Here is a 27435-nt window from a genome sequence, read left to right as displayed (position 1 = left end):
TTTTCTTTTTCTCCTCCCCTCCATCGGACAAAATAAATCAGCTTAGGATACACTTCAAACTGGAAATGTTAGGTACTGAACAAGCTTTCCTCCTTGGGCCCAGAGATGTCTTTTAAAGTTTATTCTTGTCATCTGATGATTTTATTCAACTTGGGATAAAATGGTGAGTGACTGAGAGCAGCCTAATGCCCCAGTTATCTGAGCAGACTTTTAGTTTCTCCTTCTATCAGTTTTTTTTTCCTTTGCTCCCTGAACCCTACCTCAACCCATCCTTAGGTGGAGAAACAGAAGTCTGGATGATGATGATGATAGAATCATCAAACTGGAGGGGCTAAGCACAGCCTTACTAAGTCCCTTCAGTACTTGAAACCTTTCCTAAGTTGAATAAAGTCATCTGTTAGCAGCAAGAGTAAATTATTAAGGATGTTACTTGCTCATTTTGCTCAAACTCACACCAGATTTTCATCCTTTTGTAGCTTTTTCCATGTAGTTCAGTAGCAGAAAGAGACCATTATGGTTCTAGATCCTTTCCACAGTACCCCTTCATGACTGGCATCATATTCTAGAGCTAATGTGCTGCTACAGTTCAGCACTGAAGATGGAGAAATGGTAGTTCAAAGTCAGAGTAAAAAAAAAAGACTACAGGATTCATGGGGTTACCAACAGGATAAAAATTACCGGTATGTCACCTAGATTCAATGGGGTTAATGACCTGCCTTGACACATGCTAGGCATCAAGCATCTAGCACATAATGACTGCGGTGATCCCAGAAATTCTTACCAGCTTCTAACACAGGTTCTCCTACTTCCGCTTTTGGCCCAAAACTCAGGTAAGTTGGAGTGAGTTCTCTGTACGTTATGCACACTCTCCGTGTCGCTATGTCCTCTCTCAGTATGCTGTGTTCCCAATCATATCTTGCCGGACCGTAAAGAATCAACAAAGATCGTCTGGGCATGGGTATTCGAAGTATGCGGATCTTGATTTCTTGTGACTGTGGAGAAGATGCAGAGTTACTTATTTCACCAATTTTGTTTCTGGTGTCTTCTGACTGTGGAGTGTGAGTACAGTTAATTTTTTCTCCATTCTTTTCTCCTGACTCTTGGTTTTCTACTTGTTGGGTAAGTTCATTAATTTCTCTTTCTATTTCTTCATCACTTTTAACCGTACCATCACTTCTTACTACTGGTGGGTAGGACTGAGTGTCAATCAAGTTATATTTACTAACAGGACCGCTGAACTTTCTCAGTGTGAGTGTGGAATCGGTCAATAAGCTAAGAGTTGGTATCCTTTCACCCCATATCCAACAATCATCAATGTGTGGGTCAATCGATGCACCTCTCTCAACCGTATACTCAAGAGAGCACTGTTCAACTGTCTGGAAACCCTTTAAGATGTCTACTGTGGAGAAACGGTCTTGGATGAACTTTGTAAATGCTGGATAGCCAGTAAAGTTCTCACACCTGATGCGCCGCTTCTTGAAGTTACATTTTGGCCCATAGTTCTGGGGAAAAAAAAAAAAGTAAAGAGCTAAATCATCATCATCCGGACCTCCTTTCCCACCCTAGGGCAGGGTGAGGAGTAGCAATGTCCAGAAAGCCCAAATTTGCCCAATCCAATGGGCCATGCTTCCATTCACTCACCATTCAAGCCCCAGGAATCCTGGCTCTATCTGATATGCCAAAAACATTCACCATGTTCTGTAGCTTCACATAAACGTGTCCAACAGAGTCAATCCAGATGCCGTCATGTTAAAAAAGGGGTGCCAAATCCCTGATTATGTGCTTCTCATAATATTCAGCTTGATCTCTTGTCAGTCCCCTAGCCTCACCAACTTCCAAACCTCATAGCTAAATAATCACATTAATGATGAAGGGGGGGAGGGAGTAAGAGGGTGGCCAAGGATGGAGTTGAGAGGTATATGAGACAGAAGGGTGTGAGCTGGGAGCAGGGCAATGAAATGGCAGAGTACTGTACAGGGCAACAAGGAGGTGATTTGTTTGTGGCCACCCCTTGCAGGATTAAGGCACCTGGCAATACGCAGATAGATAGCTAGATGATGCCATGCTTCTTAAGGAATCCCCTTCCTGTACTGGGGCTGGCCATGGTAGCCTACTGTACAGCTAATTTTATTCTACACTGGCATCAAAACTAAGTGCCAAAACCAGCCAATAACTTCCCAACTATTGGGTCAGCTTTCTAATTCGGGTATAAATCATCTGATGCTGGGAAGAATAAAGTACAAAGTATGTTACTGGACTGAAATGGTTACTGTAGTGTAAATTACAGTAACAGGATCTGTGAAATACAAATATCATTTTCTTACCTGTTTCCTTCTTCCACTCTGTGACAAATCCCAAGGGACCTCATCTATGGCCACCAGAAGATTCTCTTCTTCCTCTTCTGACAAAAAACCAAGCATGATTTTTACCCCAGGAAATCTGAAAAAAAAAAAAAGAAATGGAAAGGACAGCTGACATAAAATGCAAAACTTTGTTATTTTCTGAGGTCAAGCAAATAGGGGCAGCAAAAAATGTAGTACATTCTGTAATTTAACTCCTCTTCCTCATCTCTCCCTCTTCCTGCATCTTCACTTTCTTCTATCTTCCCCCACTCCTCTCCTTACACCTTATCTCTCTCTACTTTTACTCTTGCCTCACTTTCCACTTCCTCCTATCATTCTTACTTCTTCATCTCTTTCTCCTATATATCCATGTTCCTCTTCCTTTTGTCACTCTCATCTGCAGCCTTGTCTCTCCAACCTCTCTTCTCCTTCTTCCTTGTCTCCTTCTCTCCTCCTGCCTCTCTTGTCCCTCTGCTTCCTCTCCCACTCTCCTCACACACCCTCCTCTCTTCTTGTCTTTTTGTCCAGCAATCTCCTTCCTCTCTTTCCACATCCCCCTATCCTAATCCCCTTCCTTGTCTCTTTTCCTCCTCCTGCCTTCATGTCTTTGCTCCCTATTTCTCCCCTTCTGCTCTCATTTCAATTTTCTCTCTTCTCCACCTTCCAATCTCCCTCTCCCCACACATCCTGATACTGTACTCACATAACTGGTTCCCCTCTGTGATTGGGGTGACTGAGCCATGACTGTGAATCCCATCCTGGCCATGCCAGGTTGCATGCTGGACAGTACACATATGAACCTTCCTGCAAAGAACAATGATATTAGTCTTAACCCCTTCTATCAGATGAGATATTTATTATTTATTCTTTTCATCCATAATCATCATCATCCAGACCTCCTTTCCCATCCTAGAGCAGGGTGAAGAGCAGCAATGTCCAGGCAGCCCAAACTTGCCCAGTCCAATAGGCCATGCTTCCATTCACTCACCATTCAAGCCCCCGGAATCCTGACTTTATCTGATACATCAAAAAACATGCACCACGTTCAGTAGCTTTACATAAATATATCCAACAGAGTCAATCCAGACGCTAATACATTAAAAATGGGTGCCAAATACCTGATCATGCGCTTCTCCTCACAATATTCATTCAGCCAGCTCGATCTCTTGTCAGTCCACTAGCCTCACAGACTTCTAAACCTCTCTTCCTCACATACTCATCCACCATTTCCCCTCACCTTCTCCTTGGCCTACCTCGCCTCCTCCCTCCTTCAAATTCACTCAGATATACCTTTTTCACCACTTTACTGTTATCCACTCTCTCCACATGGCCATACCATCTCAGTAAACTCTCTTCGATTCTGGTGTCCACAGACTTCCTCACTCCGCATCTTTCACGAACCACATTATGTAGTATTCTATCCATTCTCTGTACTCCACATACATTCCTCAGCAGTCTCATCTCCATTGCTCTCACTTTTGACTTTCCATTTTCATGTCACACCATAGTCTCACATCCATATGTTGCTGGCACTTACACTCCTTCAAACAATCCCTATATGCATTCCACAGGCTGTCCAGATCCATTTCACTGATTCCAACTCTTCCCCTACATTGGTTCTGTATTCATCTGCCATTTCTTTAATCCTCAGCTTCTTGACTTTTAGTCTATCCCCCTGGCTGCTCCTCTCTCTCCTGGTCCACCTTACTCCTCTCAGCTTGATCTTGCATACCACAATCACATGACCTGACAGACCCCCACATCGTCCTCTCACGGTCCCCATTTCAGCAACCATTCCTAGCATCGACCCCTCTATAACCACGTAATTAATCAAGCTCCTTTCAACACAATCACCGTTCCCCCTACACCAAGTATATTTATGTGCATCTTTGTGTTTGAAAGATGAGTTACAAATGCACAACTTCCTTTCCTGACACATATCTTTCAGTCACTTCCCATTATCATTTTCTCCTGGTACTGTACTCCATTGCCACCCATTATGTCATCCTCAGGAGCGGTGCCTACTCTTCCATTCTTATCGTCCATTAGGATTACTTTATAGTTCCTGGGCATTTCTCCCACTGCTTCATCCAGCCCATCCCAAAGCCTTAACCCCTTTGATAAGGTGAAACCTCCTAATCTGATGATAATTTAGGTAATGTACTAGTTTTTGGATACCTTCTCCTGTCCTGTGACCCACGTGTCAGGCTGTGGTACCCCCTGTTGTCCCTCACACAGCAGGCACGTCCGCTGTCCCTTGCACCCACATGGACGAGGGCAGAACATCACTGTGCCTCTCTCTTTACCTCACCTCACTACACCTCACTTCACCTCACTCAATACCTGCGGGCAAAAAATCTAACTAAGGCCCTAACCACATATGGTACTGGATTTGGATGCCTTTACATTGTGGCACTGACATAACTAGCCAGCTCCACTGCCTGATTATACAAACATCCTTTAACTCCCTCCATATGTCTAAAAAGGAGGATACAGTACTGCAGTTAAATGCTGGAGGGCAACTTCAGCCTGCACCTCACTTGGTTCATATTCATATGAGCCTGGCACTAAAACTGCAATGGATAAATTATGTTAGACCTTATGAAGCCAAGCAGGATTCAATGGCAGGGACAGAAAAATCCTTGGCCACCAATGATGAGATTCAGGACTGGAACAGGGCAGATATTACTAAGTTCATTCAAAATACAGAAATATCTATCTATCTATTGCCAGACGCCTCAATCTGGTTTGGGGTGGCCACAAACAAATCACCTCCAAGTCACCCTGTCCCCCACCATTTCACTGCCCTGCTCCCAACTCACACCCCCCTCTCTCATATACCTCTCCACTCCAGTAAATCATATGCAAATACCATCTTTAGGTAATAAAAAACAGGCTATAATAATTAGGTGTTAAGTTTCTCCACTGATACCATATGGATAAAAAATAGTTAATAAAAATCTACAAGCTGTAATGACATGTCAGCTTTCTCCCGATACCACTGTGAGAAAAAAATAAACACATACAATACACAAACATTCAAATGCATCCACACCACTGCAGTAAATGGATGAGTTACAACATGGTTTTTCACCTTTCATGTCTGATGATCTAGTAGGTTAGACCTGATAGGGCCCATACAGATTTATATCTGAGGGTTGGTTGAGGATTAATGCTCACATAATGGCACTCAGGGTTGAGAATGGCTGGTCACCCACACCTTATATGTCAGGACTAAGTAGCCTAGTCCAGCCCTGGACCTCTATGCTCCTGATGAGAGAGAGAGAGAGAGAGAGAGAGAAAAAATGGATACTGAGACATGACCCTAGATAAGAGATAAGGTAGGATTCATTCAACTGGGACAAAACATCAGGGAAACAAAATCAACAGAAAACAACTCCCTTACACCAATGAAATCATTAGAAATGTATAAGGTGGTAGGTGGAGGCACTCACCATCCACTACTCTTGGGTGCCTGCCCTTTCCTCTCTTCTTTCCTTCTGTCCTCTTCTGCCTTTCCTTCATTTTTTTTTTTCTTCTGTCTATTGGTGACTCTACACTGAGTGACAGGCCAAATGGTTTCTTGTACACCAGGAAACTATTTACTATAGTGGGTGGTAACCATATTACCAAATTATGGCCCCTGGTGGTTTAGCAGGTAATCAAGGCACTCATTCGGATTGAGCCTGAGCCGTATAGGTTAATATCCAACGGGGGGATGGGGTTTAATGCTCATGTAATGCCACTCTGGGATGAGTGGGGCTAGTAACTTTCATCTTAAATGTCAGAACCAACTTGCCTAGCCCTGGGCTCCTAAGCTCCTCATGGGGCAATCCCAGATTTGATGATGATTGAATGAATGAATGAATGAATGAAACGGTAAGAAGCTGATGAGTCTGTAAGACTGGTGCTTAAATCAAACTGTTACTTAACCTAGATGCTAGCCATACACAGCCATCATAACATCACAGACTTTATGCAGTAAAGCCACTACACATATCTCAGAACGCTGTTTATGGTATTTTTTTTTCCAGATGTCATCAGAAACCACTGGTAAGAAACTATGCATATTTCCCTTTTAATTTAAAAATAAGTTACATACTTTCTGATCATGAGAGTGGATGTTTTGTATATTTAGTGACTAGGGCTTAAAAGTTGATGCTCCAACAAAGAAATTATTATAGAAATGTACAACGATTTTCTTACCCCGCAAAATGTTGTTGATGGTATGAAGAGTTGGCAGCTCTGTCCCTTCCTCAGCCATTTTTTAAAAACGTATCAGTAAAAATATCAAGCAAAGGAATAATTTCTAATAAGATGTAATACTTTGTTAATCAATGTAGTAAGAAAATATCAAAATGAAAACAATAAACAATTTTGAAATGTTACTCCGTTGAATAAATTTGTTGTTGATAGTTGAAGGTTTGCAGCTCTGACTCCCTTCCTCAGCCACCATCTAAACAAGAGGTGAGTGTAGCTGATCACCTATATTTATCCTAAGTCATCCGATATTTCAGACATTTTGTAACTCTAAAAACTTTACATTTTAGTGGGTGAATGGTTTTCATAGTAATTAGTATGTGGTAATAGGTTTAATTATGGTGTTTTATATACTTTCAGCTCAAAATTGAACCTGACCTTCCGTAGATGAGTGGTAGATCAGTGTATGTATCAATTCGTTGGTTAATTTAGCCTCTTGTAAGCTTTCAAAACAATTCTCAGTAGCTATAAGAATCACTCGTTAAGATAGCTGTGTTTAATGACGTATTTCTTATTTTTTCAGTTCAAAATGGTGAGACTGACCTACCGTAGGAGGCTGTCCTACAACACAGCCAGTAATAGGAGAAGGATGTAAGTCCAGTTCACGTACTATATTTTTATTTGATTACGTGGCTAGAGTGCAAGCTTCGTTAATCACAGTAACACCATCTGTGCATTTTTCTATGCATAGTAGTTTCAAAGTTTAATGAGTTTTAACCTTCGTATTATTTATACTTTTGGCAGTGTATTACGGTAGTGTTAATTTTACATCATGTGTTCCTAAATAACCCATATCAGTATTCCCCTGTGTGGCTGAAGTTAGGCTAGCATTATTTTTCATTGTAATTGTGATTTTGGAATATTGTCATTCTGCATACTTCATGCTGCCAAAGGGTAATATTCAACAAGGGAGAAGACATTATCGTCTTTGCTCATTCTCAAATTGATGATGTTAGTCAATGAAAAAGGAAAGTTGTAAATATCAAGTTTGTCATCCTGTCCATTTTCACTAGGGTACTGTTATGGAATACGTGTACAAGCATTTTACGTATTTTGTACTGATAGGCTTAATAGAATGGTAAAGTTTTAGGACAGTACACTTCATGTATTTCACAATTTATAGCAGCTGATACGTAAATAACCACTAAAATGGGACTTTTAATCAAGACAGACAACTCATCACACAAATCTCCATTCACCCTTACCTGGGTGCAAGCACCGGCATACATAGCCATAACGACCCTAACCACCCACCCCTTGATTCCAAGCTTTCTCATTGCCCACTTCACCACCTCTCTAGGGACTCTGTCATAGGCCTTCTTGAAATCAACAAAAAGTACAGTTCCCTATTCTCTCATATTTTCCTGGAGCTGTCGAACAGTGAATATGGCATCATTGGTCCCTTTGCCTGGCATAAATGCAAACTGCATCTCATTGATATCCACTCTTTCTCTAATCATACCTTCTAGGTGAAGTTATGTAATTTTTTTTTTTTTTTTTTTTTTTTTTTTTTTTTCCCTCAGACTGCTCACTATAAAAATGTAATAAAATGTACTGTCATATAAATTTTCCAGTTACAGTATGTTGGTTGGGCTGCTTTGGGTTATAGTCCTCTACTGATTTTGGTTTAGATATAGCCTTTGAACTGTATAAGTAAGTTTGCATTACAGTAAATGAGGCTAGGTTGAGTGAGTTGTAATTTTTTAGATTTATTTTTTTAATCACTTGTGAATGTTTCCCCTTGGGGGGGGGGGGGCTTCTGCAGATGCAAATGATGGTACAGGGTATACTGTATTCTGACCTCGTACTAGTATTATTTAGAAATATCAGTCTATTTTAAGTGTGAATGCAGTTATTGTTCTCTAACACATAGCAAATGCCTATTCAGATTGTGAGGTCCATCAGGGGAAAATGAACCAACTAGAACATGTATTTTCTCTGCAGTGTAAAAACTCCTGGTGGCCGCTTGGTTTACCAGTACCCTAAGAAGCCTGGCAAGGCCCCAGCATGTGGCAACTGCAAGGTGAGGCTGCCTGGCATTGTGGTGTGTCGGCCAGAGAAGCTGCACCGTCTGTCCAAGCGGGTAAAGCGAGTCACACGTGCATATGGCGGAAACCTGTGCCATAAGTGTGTGCGGGAAAGGTTGGTACAGCTGTGTTGATTTTATTGACTATAGTTGCAGCACATGACTTTGAGGTTGTCATTATTGTACTCTGGCAACCTACCTTCCAACAGTGCGTCCAATTTCGTTTCATATTATACATGAATTGTGTTATTATACACGATTATGAAACACGAACATATTGTACTCGAATCACACACGTATCATATTATACACAGAATTGGACGAAATGTTGATGGGTAGGTTGCCAGGGCATGATAATGACAACCTCAGTCGCATGCCGCAACTATAGTCATATATAAAATAAGTACAGGTTATTTCATTGATCGATGTGATACTGTCAGAGGTGCCAGGTTTTCAGTTTAAAAATTCAAACGGACCAAATACATATCCATAAAGCCAACCATAGTACACCGAGAAGCAAAGTCTAAAGCACCTTACAGTATCTTCAGCCATCCACAGCACAGCACTGAATGCTCTCTGCTTCTTCACCCATACCAAATATGTATTTCATATGCAGTATTCTACCACAGCCTATTCCATGTATAGTTTTTCCTGCAGTTGGTGCTCTCAGCCCATCTCACCTTCTCAAATCTGAAACATTTTTCCCTCATTGTGATCTAATATCATCCACATGTGAAAGAAATAGTAAAAGTAAACTATCCCACATTGCCTTAATTTCCAAACCATTTGACCCTCGTACAGGAACACCATTCATATGTTTGATCACTCTTCCTCTGTGACTTTCATTCATATTCCAGTAAAATTTTAGGTGCTTTATTTGCTGGTAGTCTTATGGTTAGAAAATCCTTTTGACTCATTCACAAACATGGCACAGCAATGTAATATCCACCTGTACTCTCACTGCACACAAAAACATTCCACACGTATACCCATGCATAAAGCATTGTGTAGGATTGCTGTTGAGTGGTGTTCTTCAGTCATTTGTATCAATACTTGCCCTACATGATAAGTAAAACATGGCATGAGCAATATCATATAGTAGAGCTACCAGTCATTGTTAAGTGGGTGCAAGATGGCTGTTGCAGTTTGTTTTCATCTGAGGTAACTAAGCCACACCTGTTACTTGAATACTGTGTCTTCGTTGTATGAAATTCTGTGAGTTTGTAGTTGTGACATAGGATGACTCATCTTGGTTAGTAGTTGAATTGACCGTCCAGTCAAACTACCCATATCCATCAGTTGAGCTGAAAGGAGTGAGATATTTTTGTCAGGTTAAAGCTACTACCACTAGCATATTTAACCTGACAAAAATATCTCACCCCTTTCAGCTCAACCAGTGGATAGTGGTAGGTGCAGGCACTCACCATCCACATTTGATGTACCGTAGTGCTGCTCTTGGATGACTGCCCTTTCCTTCTTTTCCTTACGTCCTCTTCTGTCATATTTTCCTTCATTCATTCCTCTTCCTTATGCCTACAGTTGACTCTATACTCCCTTTTCTGTCTTTGTTTCCTTCATTTTTACCTCTTCCTTCTGCCAATGGGTGACTTTACACTGAGTGACCAGCCAAATGGTGTCCTGTACACCAGGAAACCATTTATTGCACTGGGTGGCAGCCATATAACCAGATTATGGTGCCTGGTTTTGGTAGGTAATTAAAGCACTCTAATCGGATTGAGCCTGTGCTGGTTTATATCCAAGGGGGTATATTGTTCATGCAATGCCACTCAGTGATGAGTGAGGCTGGTCACTCTCATCTTAATATCAGGACCAACTTGCCTAGCCCCAGGCTCGTATGCTCCTCGTGGGGCAAGACAAGATTAGATAATGGTAATTACATATGCTGTAGCCAAATATTCAATTGGTACTTATTTCCACAGGGTTATCCGAGCCTTCCTCATCGAAGAACAGAAGATTGTTGTGAAGGTACTAAAGGCCCAGAAAGCAGCAACCAAGAAATGAAGTAGCAAATAAATGGGAAAAAAAAAAATGTTCTTTGATAACCCATGTTTAGCAATAGATTTATTTAATGCATAAGGCAGAAGCTGTTGCTGTAGTGGTCCCAGGCTCATTGGGAAACGAACTTACTGGACTGCAGGTTAAAGTACTATAGCCCTTCTACAGTCAACCATCCTCCTTTCAGGGGATAGTGTTACGGGATGTATAGTGGGCATCAGTTGTTAGTGTACAGTATATCCAGTAGGTACCACCCTCTGAACACATCCCTTTCCAGCATTACTGTTGTGCTAGAATACTTCAGTGGTAGGTTTGTGTACACCACTAGATATAGCTTTGATAAATCCCTACAGTGACAGCTACTGTACACCACTAGGTATATCTGCAGTAATCATTAAATCCCTACAGTGACAGCTATACCTTTAGGTATATCTGCAATAATTATTAAATCAATACAATGACAGTTGGATATTTTTTTTTTTTTTTCCCCCCACACTCCTCAGGGCTTTTTTTTTTTTTTTTTTTGACCCATTGGATTGGTCTGGATGTTGCTACTTGTCACCCTGCCGTAGGGTGGGGACAGGAGATCCATTCCCCCCCCCCCTCCCATCAAGGGAAGCAGGCTGGACTCAAACCCCTACACTCAAAGAAGATAAAGTGGGATCTGCATATGCCATATTTACTTTGAAGATGCTGAAAGGGAGTCTACATGTGGTGCTGTGCACCCTGGGTGAGACAGCTGTGGTGTCTACTTGCGGGCCAGACCTCCCCATGTTTCTCTATCATGCCATGGCAAGGCAGTGTATACCACATGAGGGCCCCATATCTTGCCTGGTGTATGTACTGTAGTGTATCTATAGGATGGCTCCACAGCAGTTTACCTGTGGCTGGCAAGTCTGCTTGGCCAGATAGAGTCGGATGAACAACTACAGTATCTCAGTGGTGACATTAATCATTTAGTCTCTTCACTGTGATTGGTTCACTTCATTAGTTTAATAACTGAACAGGTTGTGTTCATCTGACAGATTCTAGTGTTCACTAACTTGAAACATACCCGGTATTCACTGCTATAGGTATTCCTGGAAATTTATCCAGGTTTATAGTAAGTTATTTAGGACAGTGGAGGTCCTCTAGCGGTCAAAGGGTGAAATATGCATTTAATTTACATAGGTGTCAGTAATAACCTCAACCCTTCTCAAGACCAGCATCCTGACTATACCATATTGTAAGGTTTCTCCAGTCCATTCCACTTGCTACGGTGCACCTGTCTTCTACTGTACTGTATATTTTTTTTTTTTTCTTCCATGTGAATTTTCATATACAGATTACATCATTTTCTACTGCTTACTCTTGCAGCTGTTATGAAGATAATTTCTACAGTCTGTAGCTGTATAATTTCATTTTATACAGTAGAGGTTGTGAACTAGTGTTGACTAGCATTAACCCTGGGAGGCACAGTACTACTATGAGAGTGAGGTGTGGTTACAGGTTTAGTAACTATCCACACAATCATTACTTTTGGGCAGGAAGCATTCAGCCACAAATAAACAGAGCACTAAGTCCAAGCTGAGACTGTTTTACAAATGTTATGTTAAATTTCTCTTTTCTCAACTGGCAGAACTGTTGGGACGTAATTAGCTGGATTTGCCACGATTTAACTTCCATTTAACAGAAAATATCAGCTTTTCCACAGCCAACCTTAATATGAGGATTCTTTAAGAGGAGGTATGGCTTGTGTATATATTTAAGTGCTATCAGCATCCATACATTCATGCAGGATCCTTTGTCTTGCCAAAGGCTCTTCTTCCTTATTGACACTACCCAACACATCAATTACTTATCACAGAAATTCATTTAGTCAGCCGAATTCTGGCTTATCCTACTTAAAACTCTTGTACTACTGTTACCTATCAAACTGATACTTTCACTCATTTTTACTTTTTGCATTTGCTTTCAGTTTCTAAAGGGCAACCTTGTACCTCCATAACCTGGGCAGTAACAGTGAAGGAATTTGTGGGCAGAATCCTGATGAATAACTTGCACTTATGCGATTATGACTACGAACAATGCTAGCATGTACAAGTCTAGTCACCTTATTGCTGTTCAAATACTGTATCACAGTCTTGAGTCTACATCCCTGCTGAGTTTCCTACCCCCAAGGTCTCCATGCAGAATTTACAAATATTCTCGACTATAACTATATGTTTCATTTTGAAAAGCCTTGTACATCTTGCATGTCATTCACTGATAGTGGATCTCCATCCCGCATGAATTTTGGCACAATCCCACTCCAGTCCCTTAACCTGGAGGGCACTTTGTAAGGCCTTGTCCCAAAGTTGGGTCCAACTCTTGGTGTCTTCAATTCACAGTCAATTTCTCAGCTGCTCATTTGCAGTCTTACCATTCAAGAAAGCACTACACATATATATTTCAGTTGACAAGTAACCTGTATATTGTATGCTCAGTAAACATCCTACATATCTAACCTCTAGAACCAGAACTTGCATCATAATGTGTGTCATATTCTTCCACTTGGTGCTGATGATAAATTAAAATCCTTCTGTTGTAGTTTATGTATTTACAGTGCAGTATATTCCATGTCTCATATTTTTAAACTGAAAAGCTATATATACACATTCCTGACAGGGGAACAAAAAAAAATAATGTTAAATCCAATCCTTAACAATAAAAATTCCATGCTTGATATGAAGTACTCTTGCACAGTTGCATAATGCTATCAGTCTTTATTTGAGGTCTTTGAGACGCTCCTCGTGCCTCTTTACAGCCTCCTCATGTGCTTTGATCTGCTTCTTATGGAACTCTACTTCCTGTTTGAGCCCAGACCTCATTTTTTCCAGCTGCTGTTTTTGCTGTTAGGAAATAAACACAAACGGAGTCACAATAATGGGAAAGATATGTCATACTTCAAAACAAAATGGCACATTAAACTTTGCATCAATGTCTAGCAGGGAACAAAACTGTGCCTAGTTTTCACCTCTTCCATTTCAGACTCTCCTCCATTGGCTAATACAGGTACACTTCTATGCCGAGACAAGCCTGGTAAGTTTCTCAAGCCACAGATTATTCTTTGAGATGGTGCATCAAGGAGAAAAGTGACATATGCCCTATGTGTGAAGTAGGTACAATGAAACAATAGGCAAACCTTTGTTCCTGAATGAATACATGACCAATCAAATGAAAACACGTCAGGCATTAACACACTAAAAACGACAAATGAACCTGACAAACACAAACATTATACTGTATAGTACAGCATAAATCCTAGTGTCAATCATCAATTTTCAAAATGACAAACAAAGCCAACCCACTTGCTATACTCTAAGAAACATGTACTAAACACATGCCAAGTCTCCAAAACCACGTTTAACTGCCAAGTAATTATCCTGATACATAGAAGAAATATTTTAGTACAGTAAAGCATATGTTAAAATCATAAAGCTAAATGAATTGTACGTATTACAGTACAAACCAGATGCTGAAGAGGAATGTCTTCATACAATGATACCAATATATCCACACAAACATCCCTCTAGTCCTTCCCTATCCCCAGAAAAAAGGATGGTGGAATGCAGGAGAGGGCAAATTCATCCTGCAGTCCAACAGGTACATGTCCTGATAAATCAGGGACCACAACAACTACTAGACTAATAGCATTAACACTAATTCCACATTTAATACAAAAAGTTAGGAATGCTAGATCTTACACAGCTTGCATGACACCTACTCTTTTTAAGTTGCAATGTTATTCTTTAGATTTTGATGTGTCCTTGCTTTTTTCATCCTTCTTCTCCTTTAGCTCCTTCAACTGCTCTTTTTCCTGGCCACAAACAATGCAAAGCTGAAGTGTATTAACAGCAGCAAAGAGTGATTTTATGGTACTAAATGAAAAATAAGCCAAATAGATTCTGATTCTATGGTATTAACTGAAAACTACAGCAGCAGCAGTTCTGATTTTTATGGCATTTACTGAAAAGTAAGCCGAGCAAATTGTGATTCTATTGTATTCTACTCTATGGTACAGGGCAATATTAACAAAAACTAGTGGACAGAAAAGATTTAAAGAATTTTTGGTACAATATTAACAAGAAAAAAAGCCAAACTTCAATGAACACAGCAGCATGCATGGTACAGTAATGTATAAACAATGAACAGATTGCAATGTCATTTGATCATTTATGAATAAACAAAATATTTACATTATCCTGAAAAATGACATCAAACTGTAACTTCCGTATTACCCATCCACTGTGGACAGAACAATGTTATTATTTCAGTACTATATTATTATTAATATCGATCCATCCATCCATCATCTATTAATTATTATTCTTAAAATACTGTCCATCAGCAAATTTAGGCTACTAAGTTTTAACACAATGACAATTGGGATATTCTTGACACTAATAGGGCTTATATACAGTTTAGGGGGATTTTGAATATGAAGGGGTTACAAAGCCTTAACTAACCCTTTAACAAACTATCTATCTATCTATCTACTGCCAGACGCCATAATCCCGTACGGGGTGGCCATTTGACTCTGAGTTATTTATTTTACAGGAAGGGACACTAACCCTCCACCAACCCACTTGACACGAAGGGAGCACGTACGGTTTGGTTATATGGTTAACACCCAGCGTAATAAATGGCTTCTTGGCTTACAGGAAACCATTTGGCTTGTCACTCAATGTAAAGCCACCTGTAACGGAAAGAGAAGCAATAAGTGACAGGAAAGATGGCAGAAATAGGAAGAGAGGAGGGCAGGCACAGAAAAAGAATGATAAAGGCTAAGGAAGAAGTAGGCAGCACTACATCAAGTGAGTGGATGATGGTCGCCACCACCTACCACTACAACTTTAACAAATAACAGAACTCCTTTAAACTATGCCAAATAAATTTGTTTGGATATATCAAAAGCAACAATCAAAGCATTAGGAGAAATACACTGAGGTGGTTTGACCATGTGGAGAGGATGGAGAGCACGAGACTAACAAGAAGAGTGTATGCAGGTGAGGTGGAAGGGAGGGGGATGTGAGGTGGAAGGGAGGAGGATGTGAGGTGGAAGCAAGGCAGTGAAGTAGCATTGGACAGGCCGACATGGAGGCGATTTGTTTGTGGCCACCCCTTACGGGATTGGAGCATCTGGCAATGGGTAGATGGACAGAAAAATCAAATTCAAAAGTCTGCATTATTGTTGCTTTGGCTCCCCATGGTTGTGAGCCCAATTCACTGCTGGAAACTGGCCCCTTTAGCTGGGTGCTCCATGAAAATTTTGTCTGAGGTTACATCAATGGACTGTCTGCGTTGTGACGTGTGGCGAGCTGTGGTGTGGGGGGGGGAGGGGGTTGAAATGCAGCGTGGGCCTAGTGAACTGCTTGCACGTTGAATTTTGTGCTGGTACACTAACAAGGAAGAATCTGAGTAGCTAGGTGTACTCGTGTCCATCTGGACTGGATGGTTTCAGAAGAGTGGATGTCTAGTGCGGATTCATGAAGGATGCTGCTTGGCTGGAAGCTCTGGATGGCCATGGTGGCTCTGTGTTTACGTATGTGTTGAGTACAAAGTTGATGGAGGAGGTGGGATGTAATTTAGAAGGTTAATAAAGATACAGTACGATCCTCCTCGTAATTCTGCTTCGTGTTGTAACTTACCAATTTGCGGAAGTACTGCTCTTCCTGTGCCTGTTCCCTCTTGCCAAAGGAACCACCAGCGTCCCTAATGGTGCCCCCGGTGCCACCACCCTCACCAGACCCAGATCCTGGCTCACCCTTACTCATGGCCCGAACACACCTAAAAACACACCATTGTTATTGTCCTTGTTGTACCCCACCTAACCAATTCCTACACACACCTACAACAGTTTTACTGTTATTGTTGTTGTTGTGGCCCCAAGCTCATTTAAATGTATATCCAGTGTCATCGCTTCACATGCCCCAAACCCTGGCTCACACTGACTCATGTCCTACACATATCTGCAAACATGTCAATGCTGCGTACTGCTAAACATATTTATTAGAGCTCTGGTGCATTACCCTGACACAGATACCTAACACCTTTAAGATGGTCAAACAAGAATAAGCTATCTGCAGAGTCTGGGTCTACTCGCAATGCAAAATAAGCCTAGTCACTTCACTAAAAATTAAGCAACATAACTTTTTAGCCTTCCATTAAGGTATATATCGACTTAATATTACCCTTAGTACTAGAAAAACATTTAAATTAACAGAAGCGACATCCATAACCTTATATTTTTAAAATGCTTTGATATTTCCAACTTCTAACGATAACACCGGTGAACTGCCAGTCATGCTGTTATTAAATACAAACAGCCTGACACACATTAAATCACAACTGTAAATAAGAGCCGGAAGTGTATAACTGAAATCCCGTTATGTAATTCAGGCTACAAAACAAAACAGATAATTACAAAGCTAAAGGAGAACGAAGCTTGAAGACTGTGCTTGCCCTGAGCGCCATGTTGTCTGTGCTGTAGTCTGCACTAGTAATAAAACTTGAGTCTCCAGGCGGGTTTTATGAACTGAAAAAAAAAATCATGTTTCGTATATTTGGCCCTTTAATTCAGGCTAATACCACAAATATTTCGTTCATCCTTTGTGGCATTTCTTTCATTTCATTTGTAGTGTTACCAGCACCACCACACCTTCTAGCACATTCGTTATCATAGGTTTCTGCAACAAAAATAAACAAAAACCTTTGATTCGGTGAAATAAATAGGGACTTTTATAATCATACCATATATTGCTTCCCATCCCCACAAGCTTTTCTTATTTCTCCATTACTGGCAGCCTCCCTTTCCTGTCTGTTGTTTTCGGTTTTACTACCATGGGGCTTCATTATGACCAGAAAGCTACAGTAGTCTATACCAACCATGGACAGGGATAGTTTGGTACAATATTATTGGAAAATGTAGCTGCTGACTATAATAAGGCTCCATTTTGTGTGTGTGTATGTGTGTGTGTGTGATGAATTAAACTCTTGCATTGTACTCTGTTCCAGAAGGTCGATATCTGGAAGCAGTAGGGCTTCAGATGTCATTTTTCAATCTTGTTATTTTGTCATGGTGGTAGGAGGGGATGCTCACTATCCACTCACTCGATGTAGTGCTGCTTTGGGTATCTGCCATTCCATCTCGTCCTTCCTTCCTCCTCTGACTTTCCGTCATTTTTTCCACTCCCTTCTGCCTACGGGTGACTTTACATTCCCTCTTCTGTCTATCTTTCCTTTTAAAATGCAGTATAGTGCCACAGAGGGCCACCTAACAGCCCCAGAGGGAGCCCACAGAGGAGCACCGACGGCGCGCCGGGACTCAGGGCGACAACGACATAAGTCTGTCCGGGCCGCGTGCCCCTATGACCCAGGGCTCACCCGCCGCCACCATAGCAGGAATACAAGACTACCTTCCGGGCGAACTGTCCCCAACCAACATTGGGGTGGAGCTGTTACTCCAGCTCCAGTCAGTACCCCTGAGACGGCCGGTAGCCGCTCAACCCTCCTACAGGAGACAGCCTGCAGCCACTCCCACCTTCGTCAGGCGACGGCCTGTAGCCGCTTCTGCTTTCCTCAGGAGACGACCTGTAGCTGCTCCCACCTTCATCAGGAGATGGCCTGTAACTGCTGTGGTGCCCCTAACCAGGCGGCCTGTAGCCGCTCTGAAGGTGCCCCTCGAGAGACGGCCTGTAGCCGCTCTGAAGGTGCCCCTTGAGAGACGGCCTGTATCCGCTCTGAAGGTGCCCCTCGAGAGATGACCTAGACAGCCTGTAGCTGCTCCAGAGGGAATCAGGAGACGGCTGGTAGCCGCTCTGAACGTGCCCCTGAGTCGGCCTGTAGCCACTCCTCTCCCCAGGTCACGGCCAGTAGCCGGGCCTTAGCGACAGCCTGCAGCTGCACCCCCAGAAGGCCACAGCCAGTAGCCAGGCCCTACGGCAGGAGATGGCCGGTAGCCACTCCTCCATCAGATGCTGACTTTTGCTCATCAACCTACAACCCAGAGGGAGCTCCCAGCCTGGAGGAGTACTGGAGAGGCTCCGTGACTTCCACCGGGCTCTTCTCCCTGCAGCTGGATCCAGAGAGGACCCACCTGACGGACCCCAACATAGGCCGACGCCACAGCCCCCTCCTGATGGCGTCTCCGAACACCGGGGACTGTAGCCCTCGGGACCTCCAGACCGTCCCCAGGACCCTCGGGTGGGACCTCCCTACACCCAGACGCCGGAGATCTTCGTCCTCCGTCATGCGCCTCAGCAAGAAGATCAGGCAGTTATTCGGCCCCAGCCCCAAGGGCCATACTCCCACCCCAAGCCCCGAAAGCGCAGGGCCCTTCGTCATCCGCAGCCCCGGATGAGAGAGGATGACCCTACACATGATCCCGTGGCCCCTGAACACACAGGTCCCCGGCGGTACCCAGCCCCACCAGTAGGGAGACTGGGGCACTTCCGCCGCCCTTGTACCTGACCGCCATGACGCCCAGACCCGAAAGGAGTGACAGTGAAAGCACTGTGTCCGTGGCATAGTGACATGAAGGCAGCACAGTGAATTAATCATATAAAGGTAGTCAGTGCAAGAAAACACCAGTGACAATATAAAAGTGGTGGAGTATATAAAAACAACAGTGAAACCGTGAACACAGCCAAACAGTGAAATACGGGTCGATTACAGTGAATACGCTACCATCTAGTAACGCCGCATCATCCTAAGATCATACCCAGACCCCAGTGTTAAGGTAATAGTTACCAACAGTGAAACAGTGCCACCCACTCCACAAATATCTAACCTGAACTTCCTGCAATAATAATATATAAACCTCTGCCCTAAGTGCTATTCACTCTACCTGACCTTGACCTAAGTAGTATCCTGCGCAATACTAATAACCCATATCTAGGCCTAAGAATTATAATTGTCTAGTGTATCTGTATTCGTGACATCTACTCGTTCCACTGTAGAATTTAGTAATACACGTGTTAGGTTGTTGCCTTGAGTTTTTGTGTCCTGCCTCTCTCCTATTTGTCTAAGCTCCAGTCTAGAAAGAGAACCCAGCTACACACTAGGCGTTACAGGGACGGGAAGCCGACCCTAAAACACCTAGCATTACACCTTTTCCTTCTGCCTATGGGTGACTTAACACTGAGTAACAAGCCAAATGGTTTCCAGTACACCAGGAAACCATTTACTGCACTAGGTAGTAACCATATCACCAAATTATGGCACCTTGTGGTTTAGTGGATAATTAAGGCGCTCCAGTTGGATTGAGCCTGTGTAGGTTTATATCCAAGGGATGGTTGGGGTTTATTGCTCACGTAATGCCACTCAGGGATGAGTGAGGCAGGTCACTCTCATCTTAAATGTCAGGACCCACTTGCCTTGCCCCGGGCTCCTACATTCCTCATGGGACGACATAGGATTAGATGAGGGATGGATGGTTATTTTTATCTTTTTATAATTCAGCCATCTTAACTTGGCACTTTTAATCTTTGTCATCTTTAGGAGTTAATTGAGGCTACACCTGACTCCTGTTTAAAAAGTCCATCATTAGGTAAATGTGGAGATAATTACTATATACTTTTGTTTTCATCTGACAAAGATGGGCCACTCCCACTACTTGAATACCAAGTCATGATTGCATAACATTCGAAGAGCCTTTGTTATGAGGTAGGATTGTATCTCCTTGGTTATCAGTCATATCAATCCTTCAGTCTGATTACACTTGGACATCAAGTGAGCTAAAGGGGAATAGCGATCTTTGCCTAGTTTGAGAAAAATGCACTATACTGGTATTTGCTTCCTGCTGAATGGCTTTATGTGAGCAATGAAGCCAATCCATTCCTTGGACTGAAACCCTTCTTGGGCCATATCCAGCTGGAACACCTTAACCAGCTATACAACCAGGCCAAGCAAACCTATCAACCACAGGTTAGCAACTGTTTCTGTGGGGCTCTCATACAAGTACAGCACATTACATACATCATATGAGGAACCAGCATCTCCTTGTGGTAGACAGTGCCTCACAAGCATTCAGCCAGGGTCCTTCCCCATGGCATGGTGCAGGAAAATATGAAGAAGTTTGGCTCTCAGATGAATGCCGCAGATAACCAGGATGCACAGCACTGCCATGCAGAGGTTCCTCGTCAGTGCCAGTAGTACAGTTAAATAGTTTACTGAAATGCAGTGGATGTTCTGGGGGAGGGGAGGAAATCCATATAGCCAGTGCACATTACCCTCTTCAAGATGTAGGGACCCAATACAGTACAAGGCAACCATTGTCCTGGAAATTTCTGGGTAGCTGACCAGCCAACACACAATGTGGCACTGCAGAACTGAAAACCCTCCAAACACTTCCTGAAGCTGTAACCCAAGATGGCAGAAAGGGAATAATGAAATACAGTTAAAGGTACTGTACTGTACTGCCTAATCTTTGGTGAGCATTCCATAAAATACTTTAAAGTCCACATTACAGGTCATTTTTAATCAATGTATTTTCCTGTTAACTCCTTCATTACCCATTAATCCATTCAGTGAGGTAAGATCTTCAATTATATTTTTACTTAACATGATTTTATTCAGCTTAGGGAGAGATCTCTTACTGTGAATAGCATAGACACATGCTTCTTTAACCCCCTTAATACGATGAAGCTTTTTCCACTTTATTTTTCTTAATTACAGATGATTTTATTCAGCTTACAAGAAACATTTTGAACTAAAGGAGTCAGATACAGCCTTCAATAACCTCATCACTTCAAAAGATCTCCCCAAAACTGAATAGTCATCTGAAAGTAAGCAAGAATACAATAGTGAAATATACTTTTGGACTGAAGGAGTTAAGTCTGTCATTATGCTGAAGTCCTTTTATATATAATTTTGTTGCCACCAATTGATTATATTAAGCTTAGGGAGGACTGCTTATAGTGAAGGAGTTAGAGGAAATTAGAAAACTTACAATCAAGAGTAAACACTCATATATTTTTGCATTCCTCTTGCAACAGCCAGAAATGAAGCAGTCACAATTCACATCCTGGCACATAATCATGTCATTTATATAGGCTCCAACATGCTTGCATGCATCAGCCTTGGTCACCTAATCGTGGCTTTCCATGCTGTTCTGTCTCTAGCAGCCTTCCTATACGGTCCCTTACCCCTGAGGTCACACTCTGTTCCCTTCTCCCTGGTCTTCTTTGGTCTGCCTCTCGCAACCCTACCCTCGAGGCTCACACCTCGCACCCTCGGCACCTAAGTGTTATTGTGGTAGATGGGGACACCTATCATCCACTCACTCAGTGTAGGGATACCTTATGGTCTCTACACTGAGTGACAAGCCAACTGGTTTCCTGAACCCAGGAAACCATTTACTGTACTATGCTAGGTGGTAACCATATAACCAGGGTTTTTGGCAGGGTCGAGTGTCCCCCAGATTCCTTTATCTAAAATCACTTAATCATGGCAAAATATTAATGAATAATTAAATAATTTTTACAGATCATTCAGATTTTTTTTCCCACCTAAGGATGGAGAGAGATACAGTTATTTATGGTTAACATAAAACACTCAGTTATTAACAGTGTTGCTACTTTTTCTCACTATAACAAAGAACTTCTACAAAAATTCTCTTGAGAAACTTGGTGTAGTACACTCTTCTTTACATATTTCCAGCACAGTATATTCTTTGTGTATATCCTGTACAGTTCTATCTATCTATCTATTGCCAGACACCTCAATCCTGTCTGGGGTGGCCACAAATAAATCGCCTCTATGTCGCTCTGTCCCCCGCCATTTCACTGCCCTGCTCCCAACTCACACCCCACTCTCTCATATACCTCTCCATCCCATCCCTCCATCTCATCCTCGGCCTCCCCCTCCCTCTTCCCCCCTCCACCTCACTCACATACACTCTCTTCATCAGTCTCTCACCCTCCACCCTCTCCACATGGCCAAACCATCTCAGTGTGCTCCTCATAACGCTTCCTATCACATCCACATCCACATCACAACGCTCCTTTATATCCTCATTCGTCAGCCTGTCTTTCCATGTGACTCCACAGGCTCCTCTTAAATAACTCATTTCCACTGCTCTCACTCTTGACTTGTGTCCTTCCAACAACGTCCAAGCTTCACTTCCATACGTTAGAGTTGGTATCACAATACTGTCATGCAATAACTTTTTCACTTCCATGCTCACTTCCCTGTTTCTTATCACTGCTTTCAAAGAACCAGCAACCTTTCTTCCCTGCTGTACCCTTTCAAGCACTTCACCCTCATCCAATATAATGCCACTTGTTTATAATCTCAGCCTTACCCCATACAAGTATCTCTGACAACTCTTGGTTTACCCTAACACTTGTGTCCAGCACACATCTTGCCAAATCAGTTTCCATCCATCACAGTCATCTCACATCTCATTATCATTAACCCATACTGATAAGCTGAACAACTCTTGGTCTTCACTAACACTTGTGGCACCGGGAAGGAAAGTGTCTAATGCCATGAAGGCCCTGATATGAGACAGTAGTAGTAGTAGTAATAGTTGTTCCCTAGGCAGTCTGGCCGAACAGCCCCGAGTCCCTCAGGAAGGCCATGGCCGAGACCGGGTTTTCCCACAGAGCTCTCAAAGAGTGTACTGTATGTTGTGTTGTTGGCGTAGGTGATTGTGTGCAATGCAGTCTTCCATAATGTACTTAATAGTATGGGGTGCTGTGTTGCATCCTGGACAGGCATCAGAGACGGAGTCATCCAGCCTCTTCTGGCAGCTTAAGAGGGCTGGATGGTGCCCACATCTGAGCCTGGCCGGGTGGACCCTGTCCTCACAAGGAAGATAGGATTCAAAGGGTGGATGTCAGGAGGCCGTGCATGCAGCTGTGTGTTGTCTTTAAGTGACTGAATGGAGCGGCAAGTGATCTGAGTGTGGATATGCTTCTGGAAGCTGGTCTGAGGTGGGCGAGGGGGGAGAGATGACAATACTTGTGTATGGTATCGTGTGTTGGGTGTTGTTTTGATGTTCCTCGGTGTGGGTGGATGTGCTGCCATGTACTGCAGTAGATGTTGTGGGTTTGTGGAGGCATTGGCAGCTGCATGAGGAATGTATGAAGGAGTTTTAGTTCCCACACTGACATGAGTGTAAGAATTAGGTGTGGCATGAAAATAAAGAGTCAAGAGTTACAGCAGTGGCACTGGGGTTATAGTGAAATGTCTGCAGACTGCAGTGAATGTATAGGATAAGAAATAACTGATTCATGAAAGATGTGGAGTAAGGAAGTCCATGGACAACATGGCTAAAAAGTGTATTCCTTGATGGTATAGTATTAGTGAGAGAATGAGTATGAATATGGTGGTGAGTTTGAAGGTGTGACGTTTGGTGGGCCACGAAGAAGGTGGATGGGTATGATGAATGAGTGCATGAAACAGTTATAGAAGCTGACAAGACTAGGTAACTGACAAAGAACTGAGCTGCATGGATGAATTTTGTATGGAGTGCAGAACACTGGTTTGTCGCCCCTTTTCTAACCAGAGACTTGTCAGGTTGTCTCTGATAGGTAATTATGAAGCTACATATTGACAGATGTGTCTATCAATGGTGAATGAATGGGTGTGTGGCCCATCTCACTGGGTATACTGTTGATTTGTTCTCCCACTACTGTATATAGCTTTTTCTTTCTCTGACTTTCAGTAATCTATCTTAGCCCACCTGAAGGGGGGGGGGAAAGGGGGGGGATATGATGATTTCCTACAACTAAGTAGCAGAATGAGATAAAAGAATGGGTCTGCATCCTTTCCACAACATTTTTGTGACTAGCGCCATTTTCTAATATTCATCTTTTGCTACACTTCAACATTCAAGCTGGAAAGTAGGTGTTTTTGGTAAAGTTAAAGCACACATAATACAACACAGCATACTGAATCTTATGTGACAGGTGCATGTCACGAGTAAGAGAATTATATTAAACTCTGTAATATACCCAATATCACTGTAAATTTGCCAAAACTGCCAAATAAAACAAAAATATTCCATCTACAGATACTTAGGCATAAACACTAATATTTCAAACATTAGTATTACATCTCAGTGTATAACTTGCTCATTTTTCTCCTGACCTTTACAGTTAGCCTCCAGTCCCCTAGAATAAGCATCTAGTTTGTTTGACATTTCACTCATTTCTCCTTAAAAAAAGAAAAAAAAGTCTATACGCCACCTATTTTTTCCCCAAACTTTTAAACCTGGTCTCCAGTCTCCTACAATCAAATTCAGTCCATAATCCACTTATTTTTTCTCCAAACTTTTAAATTTAGCCTCCAGTCTCCTTGAATAAGCATCCAGTTTGTAGGATGCTGCCTCCAGTTTGGTCACACTGTCCTCAATCTGGTCAATTTGTTCGAGGTAGGGTTGGAGTGCCAGGTACTTGTCATTAAGGTCCTTTAGGGCTCGGCTCACACTGCCCCCGATCTGCCGCATATCCGCATACTTGGTGATGGTGGCCTTGTTCATCTGCTCAAGTAGTGTGTAATCCTCCAGCACTGCTGACAACTCACCCTGAAACATAGTCAGTTGGTTTTCACCTGATGAAACTGGGTCACTCCCACAACTTGAATTCTGCCACATTTGCATGAAATTTCATGATATTTATGTGACAGAAATGAGTCTTTGTTACCAGTCAAACTGACCATCCAGTATGACTACACTATCCATCTATCTATTGCCAGACGCCATAATCCCGTACGGGGTGGCCATTTGACTCTGAGTTATTTGTTTTACAGGGAGGGGCACTAACCCTCCACCACCCCACTTGACACGTAGGGAGCACGTATGGTTTGGTTATATGGTTACCACCCAGCGTTGTAAATGGTTTCTTGGCTTACAGGAAACCATTTGGCTTGTCACTAAATGTAAAGCCACCTGTAACAGAAAGAAAAGCATTAAGTAGTGACATGAAAGATGGGAGAAATAGGAAGAGAGGAGGGCAGGCACAGAAAAAGAATGATAAAGGCTAAGGAAGAAGTAGGCAGCACTACATCAAGTGAGTGGATGAGCGTCGCCACCACCTACCACTATATGACTACACCTGATCATTAAATAAGCTGGCAGGTACTACCAGGTAAATGTTCAAGTCACATTAATCCATTCTGAGATACAGCTACTGGATCTCAATCATTTGGTGAAAAGGGGGATACTGAGGAGGATTGGACTTATGGAAAAATGAAGGATGAATATTAAGTGAAAAAATCTGGGAGTGTGAATGTGAAGGACAGACTGCTAAGAGACAACAAAGAAAACCTGGGATAAGGTCTAACATAAATGAGCTCAGAGTTACGGGAATGAAGATGGATACTGCCTGAGATTGGGTACCATGGAAACCTACTGTCAGGTGAATGAAGCTGATACAAGCAAACAGCGACAACAGTCTCCTTATTTATAGGCTTAACCCTTTCTGACAGCTGCTACCTAATCCCCAAAGTTCGTACGTCAAAGTTCACTAAAATCTGAGGCCAAATATGAGCACAGTATTGGTGAAAATAAGTACAAGTAGAAACTGAAATACACTTACCATATTGCACCAACTGCTTGAAGTCTAGTGTTTTATCAGTTTTCATAAGCCTTTGATATATGTCAAAAAAAAAAAAAAAAAAAAAAAAAAAAAAAAAAGGTCTTACAGTATTTCCAAAAGTTCCTTTCCCCCCCCCCACACACCTGAAGATAATTAGAAGTATGGGAGAACATAAGAGATGCAAGATGACTAAGGTTGGGGTCATGAGGGTCGAGTGCCTCAAAACTGCTGGTGCTGGTAGAGAGAGTGGGTCCATGTTTTGGGGATCCAAACCCACTCAGCCGATCTTCTTCATCCGCTGATCCCCTTGCTAGGATATCCGGATGTTGGTTGTTTGTGGTTGGGGCAGTCGCTTCTCCTTCCTTGTTGTCCGTTTCCATTGCTCACCACAACACCTGTCAGTCAATCTTTCATTATCATCATCTCTTTTACTAAGTGATGAAAACTTGCAGTCACATTTCTTTATCATATTTACTCAGTATAATCAGCTGCTAAAGATAATACATGTAGTCTCATTCCATTAATATTATAAGCTTCATCATCATCACCAGCTACCGAGAATAACTGAGGCAGTCTCATCATCACCATCATCAATTCCTAAGGATAATACAGTAGTCACACTACCTTTAAGATAACCTAAAAGTGTCAGTACCATAATCATCATCGACATCATCATCAGTAATCTAGTTAAAACACAAACATTAACATTTGTTGTGTATCATGAAACCATCCAGTCACATGACAAGTAGTTTTCCCACCCTGATTATGACAGTCTGTATTTCTTATACCAAGTAACATATCCATAATGCAGTGTATATGAAATCAGACAACGGTACCTTATGAACCCACGAAGGAAAAGTTAACTGGCGAGTGCTTAATAAAATAGACACAAAAAGGATACCCTCCTAGACATGAATAATAACACTATTCACTGATATCTCGGCATCAACACTCATTCGATCTAATGGATCTCCAAAGATGAATTTCGACATTTTGGTTACTTATATTGCTACTAGCATTACACACTTGTCCTATTGGGTTTTAAAAATATATATGATGTTCAGGGTAAGATGTAACAGAGTTCCAATCACCCGATAAGCCAAAAATTGTCGTATCCGAAATCACGTTTCCTCCTTTAGTGATGTGTTTGTAAACAATCGATTGTACAACTCTGAAGAAAATGAGAAATGGTGCGATGACTTACCAATTTTTTTTCAAAATGATATGT

General features: G+C 42.1%; 4 protein-coding genes across 5 annotated transcripts; 1 reads left to right on the top strand and 3 right to left on the bottom strand.

Moving 5' to 3' along the window:
* Positions 1–549: 549 nt before the first annotated feature.
* On the bottom strand, positions 550–6562 carry LOC145398603 (alpha-ketoglutarate-dependent dioxygenase alkB homolog 4). Its single transcript, XM_080271411.1, has 5 exons — positions 6549–6562; positions 4521–4685; positions 3046–3146; positions 2325–2439; positions 550–1502 (listed from the first exon to the last, which is right to left on the bottom strand). Exons 2-5 carry the CDS (start codon positions 4626–4628, stop codon positions 735–737), a joined length of 1092 nt encoding a protein of 363 aa, XP_080127537.1. The 5' UTR covers positions 4629–4685; positions 6549–6562; the 3' UTR covers positions 550–734.
* Positions 6563–6751: 189 nt separating this feature from the next.
* On the top strand, positions 6752–10663 carry LOC145398602 (large ribosomal subunit protein eL34-like). Its single transcript, XM_080271409.1, has 4 exons — positions 6752–6809; positions 7126–7193; positions 8547–8744; positions 10569–10663. Exons 2-4 carry the CDS (start codon positions 7132–7134, stop codon positions 10648–10650), a joined length of 342 nt encoding a protein of 113 aa, XP_080127535.1. The 5' UTR covers positions 6752–6809; positions 7126–7131; the 3' UTR covers positions 10651–10663.
* A 2524-nt stretch (positions 10664–13187) lies between these two features.
* LOC145398601 (ATPase inhibitor mai-2, mitochondrial-like) lies at positions 13188–17152 on the bottom strand. Of its 2 annotated transcripts, XM_080271408.1 has the most exons (4): positions 17090–17152; positions 16314–16452; positions 14390–14482; positions 13382–13514 (listed from the first exon to the last, which is right to left on the bottom strand). In XM_080271408.1, the coding sequence occupies exons 1-3, from the start codon at positions 17137–17139 to the stop codon at positions 14408–14410; spliced, it is 264 nt and encodes an 87-aa protein (XP_080127534.1). In that variant the 5' UTR covers positions 17140–17152; the 3' UTR covers positions 13382–13514; positions 14390–14407. The 2 variants fall into 2 exon arrangements, with proteins under 2 accessions (XP_080127533.1, XP_080127534.1); XM_080271407.1 differs by lacking the exon at positions 14390–14482 and having other exon boundaries at positions 13188–13514.
* Positions 17153–24925: 7773 nt separating this feature from the next.
* Positions 24926–27124, bottom strand: Blos2 (biogenesis of lysosome-related organelles complex 1 subunit 2). Its single transcript, XM_080271406.1, has 3 exons — positions 27044–27124; positions 26351–26602; positions 24926–25195 (listed from the first exon to the last, which is right to left on the bottom strand). The coding sequence occupies exons 2-3, from the start codon at positions 26585–26587 to the stop codon at positions 24926–24928; spliced, it is 507 nt and encodes a 168-aa protein (XP_080127532.1). The 5' UTR covers positions 26588–26602; positions 27044–27124.
* Positions 27125–27435: the final 311 nt, after the last annotated feature.

Source organism: Coenobita brevimanus, chromosome 46 (assembly GCF_032717465.1).
Source record: "Coenobita brevimanus isolate Jiangsu-jjx chromosome 46, ASM3271746v2, whole genome shotgun sequence".
NCBI classification, from domain to species: Eukaryota; Metazoa; Arthropoda; class Malacostraca; order Decapoda; family Coenobitidae; genus Coenobita; species Coenobita brevimanus.
Note: the sequence above shows the minus strand (reverse complement) of the source record. Positions and strands in the feature narration are given on the sequence as shown.